At 40.7% G+C, this 25,019-nt stretch overlaps 1 protein-coding gene across 3 annotated transcripts in view; it reads right to left on the reverse strand.

Moving 5' to 3' along the window:
- loxhd1a (lipoxygenase homology PLAT domains 1a) overlaps positions 1–24,907 on the reverse strand; it is a 43,117-nt gene extending 18,210 nt beyond the window's left edge. For 2 of the 3 annotated variants that reach the window (XM_085464043.1, XM_085464045.1), the window contains exons 1-24: positions 22,545–24,907; positions 16,721–16,835; positions 14,932–15,012; positions 12,999–13,183; positions 11,535–11,633; positions 11,120–11,268; positions 10,907–11,030; positions 8,599–8,849; positions 8,385–8,520; positions 8,127–8,287; positions 7,902–7,988; positions 7,000–7,135; positions 6,733–6,887; positions 6,471–6,631; positions 3,267–3,343; positions 2,989–3,185; positions 2,702–2,894; positions 2,429–2,589; positions 2,005–2,341; positions 1,719–1,870; positions 868–1,001; positions 467–618; positions 237–341; positions 29–157 (exon numbers count right to left, since the gene is read on the reverse strand). In XM_085464043.1, the coding sequence (XP_085320169.1) occupies positions 29–157; positions 237–341; positions 467–618; positions 868–1,001; positions 1,719–1,870; positions 2,005–2,341; positions 2,429–2,589; positions 2,702–2,894; positions 2,989–3,185; positions 3,267–3,343; positions 6,471–6,631; positions 6,733–6,887; positions 7,000–7,135; positions 7,902–7,988; positions 8,127–8,287; positions 8,385–8,520; positions 8,599–8,849; positions 10,907–11,030; positions 11,120–11,268; positions 11,535–11,633; positions 12,999–13,183; positions 14,932–15,012; positions 16,721–16,835; positions 22,545–23,277 (4,210 nt within the window). In that variant the 5' untranslated portion in view covers positions 23,278–24,907. Of the gene's footprint in view, positions 1–28; positions 158–236; positions 342–466; positions 619–867; positions 1,002–1,718; positions 1,871–2,004; positions 2,342–2,428; positions 2,590–2,701; positions 2,895–2,988; positions 3,186–3,266; positions 3,344–6,470; positions 6,632–6,732; positions 6,888–6,999; positions 7,136–7,901; positions 7,989–8,126; positions 8,288–8,384; positions 8,521–8,598; positions 8,850–10,906; positions 11,031–11,119; positions 11,269–11,534; positions 11,634–12,998; positions 13,184–14,931; positions 15,013–16,720; positions 18,832–19,421; positions 20,022–22,544 lie in introns of those variants that run through there. The other variant, XM_085464044.1, reaches the window with a different exon arrangement.
- Between the last annotated feature and the right edge of the window lie 112 nt (positions 24,908–25,019).

Genomic DNA, 25,019 nt, shown 5'->3' on the forward strand with positions numbered 1-25,019 from the left:
CACAGGCAGCCAGTCGGTCCTAATGTACCATTGTTGTCGTGTCCAATACGCAGCTTTTTCAGGGGTCCGAGGTCCACGGCCTCCACAGTGAACACATCAATCATACCTCGCTCAAACTTGTTCTTATGGGTCTTTGAAGCCTTCAGGTTAATAATTCCTGTGGATACAGAACAGACTAATTATCATTTTAAACACAGAAAGCAGGCAAAAAGCGCAGCAGTCACTTCCAAAGCTACCTGTGTCATCCTTGGTGCCATACAGGATCATAAAGACGTTAGCGTCTGTTCCTCCGTACTTCTTGTCACCAGTTTTTATCCTCACTGTGTATGTTGTTGACATGGCTGCAGGAAGAAGTTACCACATTTAATAATCTCTGTGTTATATTTCTCAGAAAAACTCAGAAAACGCTCGATATCTGACATCGGTCAAACACTTCTTTCTTCGTATGCAGTAACGTTGCTCTCACCTTTCTGTTCCAAACCAAGAGTAGCTTCAGAGTCATCTTCGTCATCATCATCTCCCTTCTTCATGAACGCCTCATCCACAGGAACAAGCTCTCTGGCAAGCTGTCTGTCATCCTCATCGACAGCCAGCCACCGTTTGCAAGGAAAGAAGTACCTAAAATATATATGCCAGGATACATAACTTTTCCATGTCAAAAAATTTGTTTAAAATATTTCCCACTTCACACCACACAGTGGTGCTCTAGCACACACGCAGAGGCTCTGTCTGCTATGTAGGATGGGGATTTTTTGTGAACCCTTTGTGTTTCTGAATTTGTGTCTAGTATGACTCAGCAAAGTGCAAATTTGCTTTCTCCATTAAGGGGTCCGTTAAACATATAACATCAATGTGCTGGTGACATACGTGGTGTCATCTTTGTTGTCCACAATCTCCACTCTGTCCAAAAACCAGCCGGCGCTGGCCTGGCTGTTGTCATGGCGGATCCTCAGCTTCTTCAGGGTCCCCAGGTCGACTGCAGAGATGTCGAAAACGTCTTCCTACGTCGCCCGCCAACAAGCCCGGTGACAAAGGGTCAAGAAATGCCACAGGTTAGCGGACCATGAGAACCTCATCACTTATTCATCTGATCTTTGTTTAACCCAGAAGGCTACCGAAGCCAAACATTTGTTTGATGAGAGACTTTGACAGGAAAACAGTATCAATTACAGCAATCCTGACAATGCCAGACGGCATTGTCAGGATTGCCTGACACATCCATTGCCTGACACATCCATGACGGCATTATAAAAACATCAACATGAGATTTAGCATTTTAATAAGGCTGATTTTTAGGCCTTGGTCAGGTCGGGCTGCCTGTTTCCCCCATATACAAAGTCTCTGCAAAGCCAATGCAATATCCTTCATGGACAGACATGGTAGTGATATCCATATTCTCCTTTAACTCTTTGCAAAATGTCAATACATGAGTCAGTGCGATTCAGTTTTCTTTATATAACACTAAGTCACAATAACAGTCACCTCAAGGCTCTTTAAATTGTAAGGTAGAGATCCTATAACAGATGATCCCCTATGAGCAAGCACTTGGCAACAGTGGGAATGAAAAACTCCCTTTTAACAGGAGAAAAACTCCAGCTAAACCAGGCTTAGTGAGAGGGAGTCAATACCACGACTGGTTGGGGGTGAAGGGAGGAAGACAGGAAAAATCAAGAGTTAACAAATTGATTTCCTTCGGATTTTCAGCAAACCGGGTTTACCTGGCCTTTCTCAAATTTGTTTAGGTTGTTGGATTTCTTGAGGTGTCGCTCTCCCGTGTCGCCTGTCTCTCCGTAGATGTTGATGTACACATTGGCATCTGTCCCTGCCCCCCACATCGTCCCAGTGAACACATGTATCTCATAGGAGTTCACTGTCGGAGAAACACAGTAAATCATCAGCGACATTATGAAAATGCACATGAGGGCATTGGCTTGATTTTCAGGCTCACGGGCTTCAGCAGCAGATATCAGTGAGTCAACATGACCACATTCATGCTCTACTTACTCTCCAAGTCGTCATTATCCTCAGTCAGCAGCTCAACCACAATCTCCCTGTCCTCCTCATCCCTGGCTAGCCAGCGGTTACAAGGAAAAATAAATGTCTCCACCACTTCCTGCAGCTCTTCAATTATCTCCACCTCCTCCTCCTCTTCCTTCTTCTTCTTTTTCTTATCTTTCTTCTTGTCCTTTTTGCTCGTCTCTTCTTTCTTCACCTCAACCTGCACCATAGCCATCGTCAGGCGCTTGATGTCCACAGTCTCCAGAAACCATCCGTCTCCAATACCCTTCCCGTTGTGGTAGATACGTATCTTATAGATCTTACCAACATCCTGAGCCTCAATCTGGGTTGCAGACATGAAACAAAAGTCAAACCAGCAACTCAAATCTCTGACAGACGTTGACATAGCCTAAGCAGTATTAATACAGACCTTAAAGATGTCAGTGGTGTCACGTTCAAAACTGTTGGAGCGACTTTTTAGAGGCAGAACTTCAGTTTTTCCTTCATATCCATAGATCTGACAGAAGACTTTGGCGTTAGTTCCACCTGCACGCACGTCACCTGTGACTACTGTCACTTCATAGTTGATCACTGTTATAGGCAAAAGGATTAAGCATTATGAGAAGCAGTGTATCTCAACCTATCACTTTAAAAATGATTAATTCTGGCTGTGCAAACTGTTTTTTGCTTTTGTGCCTTTTACATTGTTCAATGTCCAACGTCTCGCTGGGATAGAGCTCCACCTCCACCTTTCCATCAGCTTCATCTTTACAGAGCCACCTGTGACTTGGGAACATGTACTGCTTTCCGTGAACCGGCACAGAGATCTGCACGCTGTCCAGAAACCACCCGGCCCGCAGTCCCTCGTTGGTGTGACCTATCAGAAGTCGGTTGATCTGCAAGCATCAGAAAGCACACAGGCAAAAAGAAACATAAATAAATGTCTTAATGTCTGTCTAATTACATGCAGTACAAGTCTTGCAAACTTACCTTCCCGATGTCAGAGGTTTCGAAGGTAAAGATATCCGTGCGACCTGTCTCAAAGTAGTTCCTGAGATCATTGTCGGAGACTGCTAATATCACCTTGCTAGTATCACCCTTCTCCCCATACAGCTTGACGAACACCTTGGAGTCCGAGCTGGCCCCGTTCACACTGCCTGTCTTGATTGCTATCTGGTAGCTGACATCTGAGGAGTGAAAACAATCGGTTTAAAAAACTGATGTATGCCTACAAAACTGGGCTTTTTAAAATGTTCTTGTGTACTCACTGAAGAGACGCAGGCCGTCTCCCGCTGGAACTAACTCACGGACAATCTGTCCATCATCCTCATTACGGTCCAACCACCTGAAGAAAAACACACATGTAAATGTACCTCAATGGCGTAAAAACAGAATCAGAGGAGCCTTCCTACACACTTAGAAAATCCCTGGAAATGGAAATATTAAAAAGATGACATAATATTTATGTATTCATAACTTCACTGGAAGAATGATGCTATAGGACTGACAGAACCTCTGAAGCCACTGAACAATAAGAAGAGGAAAGAAGAGGAAACAGACAGAACATGATATTAACTGACTTACATTTTAACGGTTACATTTTCCAGATTAAAATCCCAATCATTAACTTAATAATTACAAAACATTTAAGTGGCCTAACATTATTCATGTAACAATTTCCACACTGAAAGTGGGAATCAATTTTCCCTGACTGCCAAATCAAACAGACAGGAGGAGGTAACACTGCACCTCAGCCTTGTGGTTTTGGCACCACTATTAGAAGCACAGAGCTGGCCACATTCATTTAGTCTCCATTTGTAATGGCACACTCGTCCATCAGCTGCCTAACTATTTACACGCAAGCCACTGGAGAGCTAGTGAAGGTAAGAGCGGTCAATTTACAACACTTAAGAGAGATTTCGAGCTGGTGGGAGGATTTTGTCTGACTGGATTCTGTCTGTGTTGGTTTCAGAAGAAAGTGGACACTACAAAATGTATGCAATTTCTGTATATAAAACATATATAAATATGTATGTAATATACAAAGTAAAAAATTTTACACTTCTTGTGAAAAGATTGACATCCATCCATCCTCTTAGTCAATTCAATGTCGCCGGGGGGGCTGGAACCTATCCCAGCTGACTTTGTCAGAGAGGTAAGGTACACCCTGGATAGGTCGCTAGTCTGTCGCAGAGCTAACACATAGAGACAAACAACCATTCGCACTCACATTCACACCTATGGGCAATTTAGATTTACCAGTTCGCCTAACCCCACTAACTGCATGTCTTTGGACTGTGGGAGGAAGCCGGAGATCCACTGAAGAATATGAAGATGCTAATTTAACTGGGACTGATCGGGATGAACACAATTAGAAATTTGTATATCTCAGGGTCTCAGATTGAGTAGTTTGGAGGCAAAGCGAGGAGGCATAGTGGGTATACTGGACATAATGTTGAATACGGAGCAGCCAAGCAGAAGCGAAAGAGGAAAACTACAGAGGAGGTTCAGAGAAGTAGTGAAGAAGGACGTGTAGCGGGTTGATGTACCAGAGGAAGATGGGAGGGATAGGGTGAGTTGGAGGCAGATGGTCCTCTGTGGTGAGCCCTAAAGAGAACAGCCGAAAAGAGAAGATGACTGTATGCTAACTAAAGCTCCAGCCCAGGCACGTGCAGAGGGGGGGGGCTAGAGGGGCTTGAGCACCCGCCCCTTTCCTGATGGGAGCCCAAAGTGCCCTTTTGTTGAGGCAACTTTTTTTTAAATTTTTTTTTTTTTATGTGTGTGCCCCTCAACAATAATATTTAACTATTAATCACAGTTTTGCTAAATAAAAGGATCTGGCTTGCATCAGTCACATGATCACATTTAACCAATGATCGCCCTTGACGGCAGAACGCGCTGGTTACGAGCCGGGAACGAGCTCACAAAGAGCACGCGCATTTTTAGCGGTCCGGAGCTGTAGGAGAAACACAAGTTAACTCAGAGACACAGACTGATGCGACAAAACCAGTAAGTAGGTGTACAGCGTACACTGTAGTGTATAGCACCCAGGAGTATTAACTTATTACGTACACGTTGGTAAGTTGTCTTGTTGCAACTGACGAACTGAAACAAACGAGCGTGCTGTGTGTGCAACAGCGCGACAAACATTACCTGTCCTTTTATTAACTGCACAAGTAGTGCTGGTCACAGCTGCTGGCTACCTGGCTGTCATGGGTCTGTAGCTCTGTCACCGTTTTAGGGAACATATTTAGTTTTAAAGTAAGTTTCCGGGCTTTTCCTGCCTTTCTGGAGGGATTATATTTCACTAAAAAACGATCTAATATGCATGTCCACATAATAATTATTATAATTATAATATATTAAAAAACACAAGCTGCATTTTAAAGAACATACATTAGGAAGCAGATTATATTAGATTTATATTTTAAATAAGACAAAATTTGGATTTTACAGCAGTAAAATTATTGTATCTCTACAGTTTAAAAATGTAATAAGCTTTGCCCTGCACAGAGTGGATAGTGAAACAAATGGAATCATCATAAATACATTATTTCATATTTATTACTTCCCCCTCCTCATTGCTTTATTATTGTAGCTCTAGTAATAAATAATAATGTAAGGATTCTGGATCAGCACAGTGATGCCCATAGTACAGTATTCTGAAGAAGGTCTAAAATGTCACTGTGTGTGCGTGCATGTGTGTGTTTTATTTAGATGGATTTTTAAAAAAAATATTACTCATGATATAACATTGTCCAGACATGCCTGGTAAGGACATGAGGAGGAAACAGTAGGAGCTGTGTGAGGCTACTAAAGGCAGTGCTATAACATTTTTCTGTCATCATTTTATTATAGATTAAGTGCAAGAGTTGTTAGGTGTGGATAATTAGATTATAGCTTATTGCAATAGCAAGTTGTGGAAGGAAGAAGAGAAGCAAAGAGTGATTCACAGGCAGAGCCTAAATTATTTCTCACAGTTTTTTGTTGCCTTATGGTTCCAAGCGCTGTCACCAATCTTTGCATTTTGTTATTATCTCATGACACTTGTTTAATCAGCTACCATCTCTCCTATGGACTTTTTAATGTCTACAGTCTCAGATCAACACAGCCCTGCCCTTCCCATATTAGATTCTTAATGAATGCGTGTTGTTGTTATTCAGCCTGGTTCAATGTGCCCCTTTTTAACTTTGAGCACCCGCCCCTTTAAACCTCTCTGCACGGCCCTGCTCCAGCCAACGATTGGTTAACTTAACCTAGCATAAAAACAGGAAACAGGAGAAAACTGCTAGGCCACTGTCCAAAGTTCAAACCTGAGGAGTTCTGTTAAGTGATTTTTAATAGTGTCAAGCATCCTGCTGCTTCTAGTGCTTTTAGTTTAAGATTTAGCATATAGTGACAATGAAATTAATAATCTGCAAAGAAACCATATCTGTGAGAGCATTTGAGTTATTTGGAAACTATTGTCTTGCCTGTAACAAGGAAATTCAATGGCCATACTCTCTGGCTGGCCTTCCTCCCTGACCATCACCTTATCGAGGTACCAACCGCAGCCTCCACCACGGCCGTCATGACCCACACGGACCCTGCGCACCTGGCCCAAGGATACGGACTCAATGAGAAACTCATCGTGCTGAGGGAAGAGAAAGAGACAGCCATGTAAAGATGCTTGCTGTGCATTTCACACATATTTACTTAATTATTGGGTTCATTCTTGTTTATTAATACACTCACGTTTCCCTTTTCAAATTTGTTAACGTTGTTTTTGCTCATAATCATGAGTCGATCGCCCGTCTCACCTAGGTCACCAATAACATTGAGGAAGACGGTGGCATCGGTGCCACTGCCACTGACATTTCCTGTGCAGATGGTGACTCTGTACTTAATCACTGAAGAAACAAAGAGAGAGTAAAGGAGCTACATTCACTCAAGACATACTGTTTGTAATTGACTGTGAACATGGAGTCTGAACATCTGCAGTGTTCTGCAGAGCCCTCTTACAGGGCAGTGGCTCATCAATAAGTACTCCTGTCGCTGGAAGCTCTCTGACAATCTCATTGTCATCCTCGTTGATGTCCAGCCAACGGCCGCATTCAAAAGAATATTTCTCCATGGTTAGCGTCTTGAGCAAGGTGACCTGCAGAAAATCATAATTTGGTTCACAATATTCCTTTCAAACAGGACTGCAGCAATGACAGCATCTAAACTGCTCAAAAAAAGAAATAAATAAAGGAATGCTTTGAAAACACATCAGATCTCAAAGGGAAACAAAAGTCTTGCTGGATATCTATACTGATATGGCCCTGTCCAGCTCTTCTAGAGTCCCTGTCGCTTCCTTGCTCTTGAGGCTGTGCTGGGAGACACAGCAAACCTTCTCACAATGGCATGCATTGATGTGCCATCCTGGATGAGATGGACGCCTTGTGCAACCTCTGTAGGATCCAGGTATGACCTCATGCTAACAGCAGCGACACTGAACCTAGCCAATGCAAAATTAGTGAAAAAACAGCCAGAAAAGATGAGGGGGAAAAACGTCAACCTCTCCAACTGTTAATTTCATTAACACCAAAACAGCTGAAGCTGATGAGATCGGCTTCAAGGTACATTGTTTACTATTTCAATACATAATAGCATGCTAGCATTTGTCAGATAAAGTTGAAGATATAAAGTTAAAGCAATCTTTAAGGTTTCACTTAATAGTTGTCAAAGCACGGGAATCAACAAAGTCCAAAGGCAAACATTCCCAAACAATTGCTGAGATAGTTCACACCGGAGCGAAGTGTTGAACTGGTCCAAAGACTTCAACATCCACAGTACAAGTAACACTTGCTCAGTGCCAGATTCATTGCTCAAAGGTGACCCTGTACAACAGACTTAACAGCTTATACTGACAATTTTTTCACCTTTCCTAAATGCCAACCAGCGAATGGATGTCTCTTCTCGTGCCAGATCCGCAGTTTCAGCAGTCTCCCAATGTCTGGCATTTCAATCTACAATTATCCCCAAATGTAAAATAAGAATGGATAGTTTAGGAAAAAAGTTTCTTTGACAGACTTTATGATTATTGTGCTAAATGAACAATAGATGAAGCTGTTTTATTCACCTTATCAGGTGAACTCAAGACTTACCATGAATTTATCAACCTGGCCTTGTTCAAAACTGTCCGAGTTGTTTTCTAGTTTCATTTCATCAGACTTGCCCTTCTCTCCATAGATCTGCAGAAACACCTGGGCATCTGTCCCTGCCCCTTTTACATCTGAGGTCCAAATCCACAGCGACCATGGGTACTCTAAATGGAAACAGAGTAAGTGTGACACTAAAGTACATATAGAAGATTTATGTTTTGATGTTTTATTCACTGAGTAAAGCAGAATGAAGACACCCACTCATCTGTTTTTTCTGCCTGAGAGAGACCATCTCATACAGCTCCCTCTCAATCAGCCCATCTCCCTCATCCTCATCCAGCCACATCCCACACGGAAACGTCTGCTCTATCCCCGTGAACGGACAGTATATAACCACCTGGATGAGAAATGGTTGATGGATGTATGACACTTTGAGAAGTGATCTGTTCATACTTAAGAAAAAGAAAAAAAATACCTTTTCACAGTACCATCCAGCACCAACTGCGCCATTGTCGTGCCCGATGGTGACCCTGCTGAGTGGGCTCATCAGTTCACAGATCTCCACATTGAAGATGTCGATGAGACCGCGCTCAAAAGCCCCGCCTTCAAGGAAGACTTTGCCGCTGTTTTTTATGCCCTTAGCTCCATGCATCACCATGTGGATCTTAGAGTTGGTCCCCGCACCCCTCACGTTTCCAGTCATCACTTGGACATTGTACACAATTCCTAAGGAGCGACAGGAAAATGCACGACACATTTTTGGTCCAAAGTGTTAACACTGAAATTAACATTGGCATCATCATCATCACACCAGTAGTCTCTTCTAGCTCCTGATGTCCTCTTGACTCATTTAGTAGCTAAATGCTCCACTACATTGACTAAGCACCCAGTGTCACACCTGAGAAAAGAATGTGCAGTACATTTTTAGAGCTATAAACTCTATTGAAAAAAGCAGGTGAACCTGGTATATTTTACTGTTCATATAGGTCCACCACTAACAGTGTTCCCTTTAAAAGTTTCTCAGGAGTTTATGGTTTGTTTGTTTTTTTCTTTATACCTACAGTGGCATCAAATAGTAAGGTGAGTCAACTCTAAGGGTTCAGGACATAATGAAAACAATCTGGTCTTTAGCAAGTCTTAAATTTAGGCCAGCACAATCAAATGATCAACCAAACATGGCATATTACACAGTGTCATTACTTATTTTTTAAGGGGAAAAAAGCCAAAATGCAGTCCACCCTCACTCCTTCGATTAGGATTAGGAGGGTGATGAAATGCACTTGATTTATTGATCATTAGCTATTGTGATCACGTCTATAAAAGCAGAGGTTTAGTCAGTGTGCTGGTCAGGAACAGTGAGGGGTGTGTTAACACAAAGCCAAGGAGGAAAGACATTAGCAACGATCTTAAAGAATCAGTTGTTGCTGTTTAGCTGGGTATTTATGAATAATTTAAAGCCCATCATTCCACAGTGGGAAAGATTATTCACAAATAGAAAAGACAGTTGCCAGGTGGAAATTACGGTAAAAATCCCCTCTTGGTAAGACTGCTGTGCTCAGAGAAACAGCAGAAACCCAAGAGCTACATCACAGACTCTGCAGACCTCAGTTAGCATGTTAAATATTTAAGACTAAACAAGTATTGTTTGTTTGAAGAGGCTGTCAGGAGAAAGTATTTTCTCTCTAAAAAGAACATGACAGCGTAGCTAAGGTTTACAAAGTAGCATCTGAACAAACCACAAAACCTCTGGTACAATGTTCTCTCGAGACCAAAGTGAAGCTGTTTGGCCTTAATGCACAGAGGCACGTTTGGCAACAACCAAACACAGCAGATCAGCGCAAATGCCTCCTACCAACTGCCAAACACGGTGGTGGAAGGTTCATGATTTGTTTTTGCAGCTACAGGACCTGAACACTTTGTACTCATGGACTTGATTGCAAACTCATCTATACACCAAAGAATCCTATAGTCTCATGTGAAGCCATCTGTCTAAGAGCTAAAGCCTGGCTGAAACTGTGTCATGCAATAAGGGAAAGATTCCAAGCAGAACAGCAAATGTAAAACAGAATAGCTAAAAAGAAAAAACAAACTGGTAAGACCTGGTAAGGACTAGATCACTTTTTATTATGTCCTGATATGTAAAAAATGGACATAGTGTCTACTGTCTTTTTCTGCTCTTTTCTACAGCATGTCTTTTATCCTGTTTTCCTTCTCTCACCCCAACTGGTCGCAGCAGATGGCCGCCCCTCTGTATCTGGTTCTGCTGAGGGTTGCTTCCTGTTAAAAGAGTTTTTCCTTCCCACTGTTGCCAAAGTACTCGCTCATAGGGGGTCATATGATTGTGGGGTTTTTCTCTGTATGTATTATTGTAGGGTCTACCTTACGATATAAAGCGCCTTGAGGCGACTGTCGTTGTGATGTGGAGCTGTGTAAATAAAATTGAATTGAATTGAATTTTTGCCATGACTGTTTACATGCTCTCCAATGTGAATGAATTTTCGTAGAATTTCAATATTTGACCTAAAAAACCTCTACATGGGAATAGAAATACTTGTCAGCATTTGCAGTTGTAACAGGGCTGTTAAAATTCTTCAATTTTAAAGATGTTACGAATTTGAAAAACTGGCCTTTTAGCCAACTGTCTCCACAGACTTTGAGCTTTATACATTGGTCCAAAAAGTCCATTTATATTTTAATATTATCCACAGTAATTTTGCATCAATTTGAACTATTTGCAATTTCAGTTACCCTCGAAAAATTGGTTCCAACAGTTTTTTTCTCACCCATTGGCTGCGTGGCTCCAACCAACACATCTCTCTGTATTTTGCCATCACCTTCATCCAAGGCAAACCAGTTATACACCGGGAATTCGTACAATTCTTTGTTACCCATGTCATCTATTACCACCTACACAGGAACATTACACACTATCATCAGCGTTTTATATATATATATATGTACACATCTGAGCAGATTGCGTATGCTGGTTTACATGCCTTATCCAGAAACCATCCAGCTGAAGAGCCTCTGTTGTTGTGACCTATAGTGATTTTCTTCAGCCTCCCGAGGTTTGGGGCCTCTATTGTAAACTTGTCCTCTGACCCACGTTCAAAGTTGTCTTTGTCACTGTCCAGTCTTCTCTCCCCTTTGATAATAAACACACAGTTTATAGCAAACACACACACACACAATAACCACGTATGTCATTGCAAAGCTTACCAGTGATCATGGTTTAATGTACCAAATGTTGAACACTTTCTGGCTTTAGTTTAATAACTATGAAGATTTCACACAGTTACTTCTGTTTGTGTAACTGTACATTTACAGTATTATCTTTCTAATTTTATTACTTTGTACAGCTTTACATTTTTTTGTCAACCATATTAAAAAAAACCTTTGTTCCCACCCTACCTGTGTCACCGTTCTCTCCAAAAATATTCAGGAAGACATCAGCATCGGTTCCACTTCCCTTCATATCAGCAGTAAACACGCTCACTATATATTTATTCACTGCAGAACATGGGACATAAAACAAGTCAAGCAATCTGAAGGGTATGTAAGTAGCACATAGCAGTCTCTTCGACACTCAGATGGCTTCCATTTTAAATATTCATAACAGTGCGTGTCTGTTCATTACAGTTATATTGCTGTGACCACTCCCTCACCGCACAGCACCCTTGTGTCTTTACGTGAGCCTCAGGTTCACAGTGCTTTGCTTGATTGGCTACAGTCGCTTAAATGCTAGATCACGTTGCCACAGAGGACACATGGGCTGTACCTGAGGATTACACTCTAGTGGAATTCAATGACAGCCTGAAACTCTATCTAAAACACTAAGGCTACGTTCACACTGCACGTGTTAATGCTCAATTCCGATTTTTTGATCAAATCCGATTTTTTTGTCTCCTCGTTCACACTACAAATAAAATGCGACAGCAAACGCTCTCTAGTGTGAACGCTCAAAGCGGCCCGCATGCGCAAAAGAAGATGTCACACACAACGCGCTCTGTTTAGACCAAGAACAAACAGTATTGTTTGACTGGTGGCCGTTAATATAAAGACTTCGGACTTTACGTTTCCCAATTTTTGCTTTAAGTTATTTTGTTATTTACATAATAATGTAAATAACCTAATAATGATCCTTATTGCTGTTTAAGAGAGGAGCGGTGCTTCAAAGGATAGCTGCAGATTTCTGTCAGAATCTGCAGATTATACAGTACAAATAAAATGTTTACGTTGTCTTCCCAACAGTTTCACTGACATCTACACTGGATGGCTAGGAAGCGTTCGCGATGTCTTCTCGGGCGCTGATAATTGGCTTCAGTCTTGTGTCGGTGACGTAAAAGGCGGATTTAATGCGACTTGACCGTTCAAACAGCAGTCGCTTTCTAAAACATCGGATATGTATCGGATTCAGTACCACATACGAAAGTGACCCAGATCGGATTTGAAAATATCGGATTTGCGCCGTTCACACTGTCATAGCATGATCGGATATGGGTCGCATAGGGTCAAAAAAATCGGATTTGATGCGCTTTCGCCTGCAGTGTGAACGTAGCCAAAGCTATCGAGCACTGGTTGTGTGCAACTGGCCAGACACATGGCTCTAACACATAAAAAACATCAGACGTAGTTCTCATTTAGAAAAATAAATATTTAAAATGATTGTCCACTTTGAGTGGTAGAGACCAGAGTGCTTTCTAGAGGCATTACATAATATTTGGCTTTTAGACATCTTATTACAAGAGTCAACCATTTCTAATCCCCGGGGTTTCTCTGACATGTGGAGAAGGTATTTAGGACTGTTATTTTGTTTTAACCTCTGTGAACATTTTGGTCTGCTTATTATTACAGGTTTGTCCCGGATTGACCTACATTTCGGGACGTCCATGGGGTTCATGCTGCCCAGCAGGTCCCTGACAAACAGGTTGTCGCCCTCCTCCCGACTCAGCCAGTTGTTGCAGGCAAAATAAAAGCGCAGATGGGGTCGGTTCATGTCAGTCACCACCACTCTATCCAAGAACCAGCTGGCACTCATCCCTGTGTTGTCGTGCTCGATCCTGAGGAAATCAGCAGATTCAGAGAGAGACACGAATGCAGCCTGGAGGTAATATCAGATGAGACCCTCACATCTCATTTGTTTTTTATTTTAAATGTCTGTTTGAATGTCTTCAGTGTTTAATACTATACAACAATGGTTGTTGTGTTTAAGTATTGCAGCTTACACTATCAGACACTGAAAATGAATACGATGGGGTAGAATAACAAAATGAATAATGCACTCCCATGTCAAATCTAGAAATCTACACTATGTAGATAAAAATACCAAGCCACCTACACATTACAACAACGGGAGCTGCTTATCCATAGAAACACATGGTGTGAAGCTCCTGGTGCACAATTTGTGTGCTGATGTTATTGCCACAGGAGGTTTAGAGCTCTGCTGTTATTGAACAACATTGGTAACTTTTAAGAACTAACCATCTCAGCATCTGGTCAGTGCTCTGTGTGTGGCTTATATAGTGAGTCACAAACAACAATGACAGGACAGGTTAAAAGTTTTACACTTTTACTGCTGTTTATGTTCGGTTTGCTAACTCAAGATTGGTGGAGCTGCTCAGACTTTCCAAGTAGGAAATCTGAGTTGAAGGGGTGTCTCAAATTGAAACTATAACTGGGAACTTGGAAATGTCGACGTCTGACTTAACCTGGAATGCGGCATTAGTTAGTGACTTCCTTTGTCTCGGGATGCTTGATTAGTTTCAGCTGTGTCTTATTACCCTTATGGTTCCCATCTCCCCGATTATCTCTTCTGTGTATTTAAAGCCTCAGTTTGCTTGTGTTCCTTGTTGTGTTGTCCTATCGCCTGCTGTTCTACATCCAGCATGTTTCCTGGACTTATTATCTTTGTAGTTTGGGCTTGTCTTTGTTTTGTTTAGTTTTGTTTTTATCTGTAGATCTTTATTGGCCGAATAAACAGCTTACTTGTGTTGATCTTTGCCTCCCTGTGTATTTGCATTTGGGTCCCCACCTCAGCCCACTGCAATATATATGACAGCACTTTCATTACAGTAAGGATTAACACTGCCCTGGCAATGTCTACAACAGGAGAAGCTTTATTAAGTTCTAGTTTGGCCAAATAATCCCCGCACATAATCTCCTTACCATTTTAGCTTTTTCCAGAGTTTTGAACTGTATTGCTTTTTTCTACAGCAAATGTTGAATTATTCACATGCAATTTGAGTAGCCCTTAGAATTTTAAGTTCTTCTTAAAATGTCTTAAGCTGATTTGCCTTGACCTTGAAAAAAAAAAGCAAATAGGTGGACCTTGACTGAGGATCGTCTCCATAACAGGTAAGAAAACTGTGTCTGGCATGCTAGAAAAAGAAACAAAGTTTTAAATCAGAATGCAACATTATTCTTTTAGCAAATCCTGACAATTCAGCATGTTTAAATCTTGGGGCCTGTTTTCAGAGGTCATGTCTTGTGGCTGCGATGTAACTCTGTGTCTTTCTCTCTAGAGGAGACAAACTTCACACAGCAGATGGGGCTTAACCTTCTGTCACTGGATGAAATCCTTTGATGGCCCGCCGCACAGCGAGAAATGTTCCTGTGGGATCCTCTTAGTAAGCTGTTGTTATGCTGTGTGAGGAATGCTCAACTATGAAGCAGAAATTGTGATGTTGTCAGTGACCTGTAGTTGTGCATTCTGGGTATTTAATCCAGACACAGTAATGGGGTATTTAAAGCGTGCATACATGTGAGTTTTTATACGAGTTATCACAGTCGACTATTAGCGATACACTACCTCAGTTTCTTTAGAGGCCCCACGTTGTGTGTTTTGATTCGGAAAACATCCGTCTTATTCTTCTCAAATGCAGTCCGGCTTCTGGAAAATGTCAAAATGTGAATAATATCAGTACAATGCTCTGAATGTCCCAGTCTAGAGACCCAGAGACACGTGACCTAAACTCTGGAACAGTAAATCGTATCCCCCTTAATGACGCAGATTTAGGGTACCCTGGTTGTCTCGTGGCAGTGGTATAATCTGAAACCTTCACCTCTCCTGCTTCCTCCTCAAGTACATTTACCCCCTCCCGGAGTCGAACCAGGCCCATGAGCACACCAGACCCCCCTCTGCCCAACACCGTGAATCAGACACCCTCTTTTCCATTAACAGAGAATACCTGCCTTTGTGTCTGACCCATATCTCCATCTGTTCTCATCTTCCTGCAACATTCAGTGGACAGACAATGCCAAGGCTCACAAAATAAGGTGCACAGTGTCATCATACTGCAACAAACTGCCAAGATTGAAATACTGTACAACACACATGAATACATGCCCTCATTCTCAATGTCAAATCACCTGCAAGAGAATGAAGGGGAGAAACTGATTATCCGGTGGAGGGGTGGAGAAAACTCACAGCAAACTTTGGAATTCATGCAATTTGAACGTGTTTTATAATTACACTGAATTTCCAAAGAGTTGCATTTTTAATCTGCCTCACTGATCAGTGGGGCAAATATTCTCGGAGACATAGCAACCCTCCCTTACCTGTATCATGCTGTTAAAGTTTCCAGTGACGATAACACAATACAGGCAGGACCTAACTTATATTGGAGTAAGGTGAAACTCCTTACAATGCAGTTTGTTTAATATGTCACCAAAAGGGGCTCCTGAACATCTGTGTGTGTGTGTGTGTGTGTGTGTGTGTGTGTGTGTGTGTGTGTGTGTGTGTGTGTGTGTGCGTGCGTGTGCGTGTGTGTGTAGCTCATCGGCTGAGCAACACTACAGTCACACAGCAGATAGACAGTAAATGCAAAGGATGTGGACGCTGTCTGAAGTGGATGGGTGAGACCACCACAAGGTGTGGGTGACATGGTCCAGAGTGGCTGACAGTAACATGGTATATCTGTTACGCTTCACAGGTAATCCTATCTGTCAATCAATGTGTGCAGAGATAAAGGAAGCCTGCTGCTAAGATCCCCTGAGAGTCATTTGATCGTCCCCAGAAATGACATCGTGGTCTTCTTTCATTTATCTCTAAATGGAAATGAAGACCAGCCATGTCACATAGTTCCTCCTTACTCCAGATATCCTATGTCCAACACTTAATGCACTGTATATAAGAGACATTCCCATTTACCAACAAACCTCTGCTCTGTTGTCTGACGTCAAAGAATTTACTGGTTAATATCTTTTTTAATGGCTGGTGTGCAAAGTCATTTTATCTTGCATCACTGGTTCTTTGGACATCAGGTTTTGATGTTAAACAGGAATTCTCTCACATACAGTGTTATATTGACAATACAAGCCAACACAAGGACAGGATCATAAGCATCATTTTACAGTTTGATTAAATAAAAAATACCTCTTTTCTGTGCTGAAGGAATGGAGAAGAATAGAAAAGATTAAAAAGTCAACAACTGACATTGAAAAGGTGCTAAACTGGCATAACAAACTGAAAAAGGACGTATTAAACATCATATGATGGTGAAACAGAGTAAGTCACTTAGATCTGATTTAAACAAACGAAAAAAAGCATATTCATCAAACGAATTCAAGAACACCACCAAAAGCCCTTTTAAACTCACTTGCTTGCCAGGTGGACCTTGGGCGTGACGCCAAAGTCTCCAAAAAGGGTAACAAATACATTTGCATCTGTCCCAGCTCCTTTAACATCACCAGTGACAGTAACTACCTCGTACACTGGAAGAGAGGGGAGAAGGGAGAAGAGAATAAAAGGGAAAATACAATCTGAAATACAGTCACAAATTACATTATATCTAATACAAAAACTTAATGAATAATCACTTGAACCAAAGGACGAACACAAAGTCACATCCTCAGTGTCCAATAATCTATAAACATTATGGAGCATTATGTTTCCTTCCATGCACAGTTGCCAGGGAATTCAATGAGGCGAAACTGCAACGAATCCATGTCTGGCATTATACATCAGCCAATCCTCTCTCACATTTCATCCGTCTGTAAAATCTACCTGAGGTGGTGACATTCACATCGTTTGCATGGAGAAGAGAGGACGAATCAAACTAAGAAAAAAATCAAGTCGTGCAGAAAATAAATCCTAATGACTGCTGATCGCTCGACTTCTACTCAAGAAACACCCTTTCAATTTGTGGGTTATTATGAAGTACGGGATAAGTGGTGGCAGCATTTAAGTTCCCTCTGTTTTACATTCATATTCATTAGCAGATCAAAATAACTATTTTCCTAAAAGTAATACTTTGGTTTAATCCATGAAAAAAGTTTTAGTGTTTTGGAGCTTTAGAGTAACAATCTAAACAAAAATCTGCTGTTTTAGAGAAGATTTCAAAAGGATGTTCATTCTGTTACAGACTATAAAAAGGTAACACTTTGGTCCAGCAACGTTAAAGTATCAAATGGATTTCTTCTGTTTTGATTTCATTTGAAAGTATTGGTCTTTGAGATGAAAGTCTATGACCCAGGGATGAAACAACCAGTATAAGGTATGCCATACATAGTGTGGGAATGAGAAGCACCACTAACCCTTTCTAATATGTGGGTAACATTTTGAAAAAGTTCCTAGCCTTATCATCTATTTTGTAAATGAGTGGCTCATTAAATGCAATAGATTTGGAGAAGTTTATATATAAGAGAGTCCTGTGAAAGTATACCCCCCATGATTTAATACCTCGTAGAACCACCATTAGCAGGTGAAGTCTTCATTTTCTATTTGGCTTTATCCATCTCCCTCCTAGCTGTGGAGGAATTTTATCACACTTTTCGTTACACAGTTGCTTCACTCCATTGATGTTTGTGGACATTTGTTTATGCTCAGCTTTCTTATGGTCCAGCATCTCAATCAGGTTGATGTCTGGACTTTAACTGAGCCATTGTAATACCTTAATTAGTTTCTTTTTCAGTCAGTCTGTTGGGCAAAGCTTTAGCTGTCCAATAGATGGCCTAATATTTGACTGTAGAATACTTTGATAAACAGAGGGGTTCACGGTTGACTCAAAGACTGCATGGTGCCAAGGTCCTACAGCTGCAGAACGAGCCCAAATGATCACCCCTCCACCACCATGCTTCACAGTTGGTTTGAGGTGTTTGTGCTTATATGCTGTTTGGTTTTTGCCATAAATGGTGCACAGCAAATCCAGCATGTCCAAATTAACACTGTCGGATTTGATTTCAACACTATTAAAGTGTCTATATGGGTCCACACCAGAGTGTTAATTTAACTCTTTTTGGAGAGTTGGTACGTTAACTCTGATTTAGTGTTAAACACCAAATCTGTCTGGAGTTGATAATTTAACACTTGGTGTTAAGAGTTTATATATTAGCTCTCAAAGAGTATTTTAGTTTAACTACGTAAGAGTTATCTTCTAATTCATTCTAAAAAGCGGGAATTTTACTGTTCTGAACTTCTAGAAATTTCTTTTGGAAATAAACATTTACTAAAAAGATGCAATGGTTTTTGAAAAACATTTATTCTGAACTGTGCACCACAATTTCAAAACATTTTCTGAAAGATGTAACAGTATACATGTTCTCACTTTCATTAGAATTTTGTTTATCAAAAGGTCTGACATGGTAAATGCAAATAACAGCATTCTCATCACTTATTTCTTCAATACAATATGCATGTCCTTCATTCATCACTTTGTGGAACTTCAACGCACTTCTGCTCTCCCCCATATTCCATCTTCACAAGCATATCCTGTGTGGAGATTGAATAAAAATTAGTTGACAGTAATTAATGGCACAAATAATCCAGTAAACAATTGCAGCACAGTAAAAAAAAAAAAAAGGAATCCTCTTTGAGCCATTACTTGTGTAAAGTATTTTCCCAAAAGACAAGGACACAGGCAACAGGTAATACTGAACTAAATGTAAAACCTCAACCTTTTTCATTTTTACCTAAACCGTGTGCACAAAACTCTGGAGGGATCGATGCTAACGTAGAATCCAGTCAGGACGTCAGCTACTGCGGTTTGCTCGTTTTTTTTTATTTTTATGGGCGATCGTTTTCAGGCTTCAAGTAGCACCATTATACCAACATTTCACATTCTAGACATTGTTTTAGGTGTATTTGACCAAAAGTTTGACTGAAAATTCACATGCAAGCTTTTTTTCAAGGCTGTGGTATTTGCCCGCAGACAATACCTTTCAGCTAGCTAAAACAGAATATTATGCTATCAGCGAGCAACATGGCTAATGCCTTTCACACAGCTTTGTCTCAACTCCAAAGAGCCACAGAAGTAAAAGCTAATAGAAATAATTGAAACAATCTTTGAAAAAATGACTTACCAAGCATGGCAAACAACTCAAATATGTAGAGCAAAATGTTCTGAAACGGCTTCACTTCAGCTTCGATTGGAGCCGTGCTGGGGGCGGAGTCTGTGAATTTACTCTGTTGGTGTCATAGCCCCTCTAGGAGTTCAGAGTTCAGAGGTCAAGAGTTAATGTTTCCATTGTAACACCTCCAGATTTGACAGAGAAACACTCATTTTTAACACTCGATTTTAACTACTATCATTTTACACCTCAGAGTTACATTAAAAGAATGTGACTCTGCTTAGAGTAAAATTAACTCTACTTTTGCAAGGAGACTATTAACACCAAAAAATTTAACACTTTTGAATTTGCTGTGTGCGATTAATTATGACCACTTTGGTCTCCAAAGGACATTGTTACAGAAGTTCTTTGGTTCGTTCAGATGCAACGCTGCAAAACCTAAGCTGTGCTGCCATGTTGGTTAGACGGAAGAATCTTTCTCCTGGCAAACCTTCCAAACAAGCCATACATGTTCAGTCTTTTTGTACTTGAGCTGTCATGAAATTTAACATTTACATTTAAACCGTGGCCTGCAGAGTCTGGAATGATAGCATTATGTTAGCACACAACACACCTACATGCTCCAGACCAGCAAAATGCAAAAATGTCTGCGTTTATAGAGGTACTCAGACTACATACATATGAGATAGTAAAGTGACTGGTTCTTAACTCTTTTCTACATGTTTATATGACAGGCCTAATTCACCCAAGCACTTTGTTATGCTTTGTATCTAACATTCACACTCTTACGGATGATTATTACGTTGCCCCTACTGAGGCATCCAGGGATAAAATGAGATGACCTGTCCTATCTCCTGAGCTACAGCTGGAGTTGGTGGATAAGGAGCTGTTTCGAGAATGTCCTGCTGCCTCTGCAGGGTACCTACTGTCTCTTTCCTTTGCACCAAAGCAGATAAAATAAATTCACAATGGTTAGTGCTTTCTAACTGGTTGGACTGATATCCCTGAAATTAAGTGGCTTTGTGTTATCGAGCGTTCCCTTCATTTTTAGTATATAGGACTACAAAACTAGACTAAAGTGAATCTGACATATATGCTGCAGGGTGTCCACTGTTCTAGGTAAATGTTAAAAAAGCCAGTTTGAGGTGTCATATGAAATAAAACTAAATACTAAGGATAAATGCATAAGAAGGCTAGACAGCAAGAGAATATCTTAAACCTTCTAGAAGATGGAGAGAGGAAATGTACAGATCTGATAAAGGAGCAATTTGATCAAAGTCAATCTGATACCTAATTAACAGTGAGGCGAGCTATTAAACCCAGCTTAAGGAGAAAGAGAGACACCTGATAAAATCAGATTGACAGTGGCCTGGTAAAACTCAACCATGATAATCTCCTTGGAGTGTCAGAAACCTGAGTGGGTCAGTTAGGTAACAAAGATGTTCTCACTGTAGAGGTGTATCACAGCTACAAATACTTAATGTTCCTTTTATAATCTGCAAGATGATCAAGAGCTTCAAGTAAATCATTAACTATATAAAGTCAGTTTTATGGAGGTGTTTATGTGGAAACACATAAATAATGTAATTGAATGTAATAGACAAATTATGATGTTGCAGTGTTGCATGTCTTGTAAGCTCTTGCAAACACGTTCAGAAATGTAAAAAAACAAAAACTGAAACAAAGCAAAACTTCTTTTGGGGCAAAAGTACTAAATCTGTGCCTTTTCCAAGGTTGTTTGAATATATATCCAGCAAGATATATATGGAAAAAGTGCTTGTGCATGTGTATGTGTGTTTGTGTGTTTGTGTCTGGAGCACTGAAGCACAGTAAAAAAGCATTATATAAGAGCCAGTCCATTTACCATTTAGGAGTCTGCTCAATTCTTCATTCTGCAAATAGCTTCCACTGTAAAAAGTTCACAAGACGGACAAGAAGGAATAAAGGGGCTTTTGAGCTTGACCTTTTGAACTATGACGCCATCTAATTAATTTCTCTCACTGGATGCACACAAAGAACATTGTGTTAGGATATTCATGATGACTGATAAACTGCGATAAATATTCTAGTAAGCATGTTTTATATTGGGTTATTTCATCAGCAGTACTCGTGAAAAGGCATTTTTAACCTAATCCTACTAACTGCATGTCTTTGGACAGCAGAAGGAAGCTGGAGTACCCATGCAAACATTGGAAGAACATGCAAACTTCACACAGAAAAGCTCCAGCCAGATTATGAATTTGAACCCTGGACCACTTTACCCTGAGGCACGCTACCCGCCTGGTTTTTGTTTTTAGCTAAACTGACAGAAATTTCTTTATCATCATCTTGTCCCCAACTGGTAACAGCAGATGGCCACCCCTCCCTGAGCCTGGTTCTCCTGGAGGTTTCTTCCTGTTAAGATGGAGTTTTTCCTTTCCACTGTCACCAAACACTTGCTCATAGGCGGTAAACTGATTGTTGGGGTTTTCTCTGTATTATTGTAGCGTTTCTACCTTACAATATAAATCAGCTTGAGGCGACTATGCTATGATATTATGGTATTGGTTTTTTTTTTTCAGAATAAACAATCAAAACAATTTAAGTAGGAAACAATTCCAACATTCTGTCAAAAAGTCAATGATTTGCATGTCAAAAACCTGACTTGCAAGCTTAAATTGAATTCCATATCTGAAATCAGTGTAAAAAAATAAGTCTAGTCTAATCAGAGGATGCTTAAAATATGTTACATGACAAGAAAATCTTATGCTATTAACATTATTAACAAAAAACACACAAAATAGTCCTGCAGAGTTGATTAACATCTTTCTGAGGGCCTCTGATCTGCTTTAAGAAAGCTCCTTTGACTCGCAGGCCTGATTCTGGCCCCGGCTGTGCTCCCAGCCCCTGGGACTGGGATGGCACCCAGCACCTGTCTGCCCCCGAGCCACTGTTTGGCGTCATTCATGTAGAACATAACTGAGCTTTCACCCAGAACAATAACAGAGGGATTCCCCGGAGCGCTCCAGCTCAGTGCTGACAGAACTGGAGTCAAGGTTTGAGCAGCTGATACACTCCAACATATTGACTCAGATTTTTTATTTTAAAAGCAACATGTGAGGTTTCTCCATCTGCTCTGCAATCAGATGCTCTTACCTTTCTTTTTGAAGTATTCATCTTCATATCCATCGGATGAGTCTGTGTGGTAGTTCAGCAGTTCATTCTGGTAGATTTCAGAGTAGTCCACCTGTTTGCTTTTGGACTTTTTCCCCTTCTTCTTTTTATCTTCATCACTGTCTGCTGATCCCTTTTTTGCCTTCTTTTTCTTCTTTTTCTTTGTTTCCTCCTCCTCTTCCTGCTCCTCAATTAAAGGCTCCTCATCATCGTCATTGTGAGACTTTTTCTTTTTCTTGCCATCTTTGGACTTTTTATCTTTGGAACCCATCTCCGCGTCCCCCTCCGGGTTCTCTGCAGAAGATTTCTTGTGCTTTTTCTTCTTTTCCTCCTTCACTCCCTCGGTCACTTCTTCTTTGAGTTTCTGTGATTTCTTCTTTTTGGTATTGGTTGAGGGATCATTGTTGTTCTGCTCACCCTCATCATCTTTGCCTTCAATCACAGCCTCAGCATCCTCGTCCTCATCTGCTTTCTTTTTCTTCTTTTTCTCTCGTCCCTTTCCCCCCTCTTTTTTAGCTTTCACGTTCTCTGAAAGCTCCTGATTCTCAGTGCTCTCGGAGCTCTTGTGTTTCTTCTGACTCTTCCCCCTTTTAGTGGTGTCCCCTCGGGTCAAACCGTTGCTCCTCTCCTTTAACTTTGGCTCAGTTTCCTCCACTTCGTCATCAACCTCTTCAGTTTCTCCTGAAGCTGTGGATTTTTTCTGTTTGGACGGCATCTTTTATTCATTCACTTCCCTGACCCTTAGTTTCGTAAGAGCTGCGTAGAGTTTCTAATGGTGTAAGACAATTCATTTGACCCTTGGCTGCAGAGATGCTCTGGGATCGTGGGGTCGGAGCAGCCACTGAGGACACACAGATGGAGGGATGACTGCCTGGACGTCTCCTACCTGGCCACACAACCTGCAGGCACACACACTCACACACACACAAACACACCATGCATACACACACATCACTCATGAAAAATTAGTGTCACTTCAGCACTCACATGACCCACAGGAGAAAGCCCTGTGAAAAAGGAGCCTTGCACAGACAACTTATCCTCTCTGCCACGGCACCCTGTATTATTCATGGTGTCAGGATCACTTTACGGGCCGGGGGTGTCTCGCTTTTACCTGCAGTCGCACTCATACAGACAGGACCACAGACACGCATGTACACATCCACACACACCCCTACACACAGACACACACACACACACACAACTTTACAATTACTTCTCTTTGTTTATTGTTGCATCGAGTGTGTCTAATTCACATTCACAGGGTAAAAGCAACTTATAATTCTATGTAATACTCAGACAGCATTGATTTATTTTACTCAGTGCAACTTATAATGAACTCTAACAAAGGTAAGAGCAGCACGTTTTAGGAAATATGCTGCTTGTGAAAAGGCTATTGCTAGCCTGTCTCAGTCAGGAAAAAAAAGTACTGGCTCTGGCTGGTGTCTAGAAAAAATATATATATTTTTACAGTTTCTTCTTTATTTACAGACAAATCAAACACCATAAACAGCATATATAGTTATTTAAAAATAATCAAATCAGTTAAAAAATTAAAATCACTCTGATGTAATTTACAAATTGAAGTAAATGAGAACGTTTCTAGTTTTTGGACATTATTCATGATGCAAGTCAAAACCAAATAAATATATACATATTTAATACCCCAAATAATACAGAAGAAATTTCCTCACATCATTTGCCCAGAAAAAAAATACTATTTCTGTGGTGCTCTAATGATGGAGAACGGGAGGAACTATTGAATCTAAATTAAAAGTTAAATCATCTGCGGGGTAGCATCATTTTCCATATATCAGGGACTTATACAATAAATTATAAATAGAAATAAGAGAAATAAACTTAAGAAATAAATAATAATGACACCCTGTTTCATGCATAAGTTCCTTTGCATTGCTGTTGTATCTCTGCCTCACTGGCATACACATCTGCATTTGACAATGTGCCAAATCATCCCATTAGCCTTATTGCTGCCATCTGACACCTGATGATGCAGGCATCAAGGAGAAGGGCAGAGTTTGGTCATATTGGTCTTTCAACATCAGATTACCCAAAGATTGGCTGACAGCAAAGAGTCAAACCTCATTGGATTGCTTCACTGCACTTTTCCTCCCCAGGAGTTATTGTTTGTCTCTCGCCTGCCAAAATGTCAAACTTTTTTCTAATTCACATTCAGCTCAGCTGCCCTAAAATTTCAGTTTCACAGGTGTGTAATAATTTTTTGAAAAATGCATCACTCAGCTACTTATACCTGTGAGTTGAGGACATGTATTTGTTTTAGCTAGCCTTTTTTCGCCTGTTCTTGAACAGAATCAACTTTTTAGGATACCTGTTTATTGTTTTACACTTTTTTTAATGCAGAGTTTTGATGCATGTTTTTATTCATGTGTGGTCACATTTTCACTTCACACAGCAGTGCATTCATTCACACTCTCATCC

This window comes from Copadichromis virginalis, linkage group LG7 (genome assembly GCF_057382275.1).
Source record: "Copadichromis virginalis isolate Kocher_CV1m ecotype Utaka linkage group LG7, C_Virginalis_male_GT1.1, whole genome shotgun sequence".
NCBI lineage: Eukaryota > Metazoa > Chordata > Actinopteri > Cichliformes > Cichlidae > Copadichromis > Copadichromis virginalis.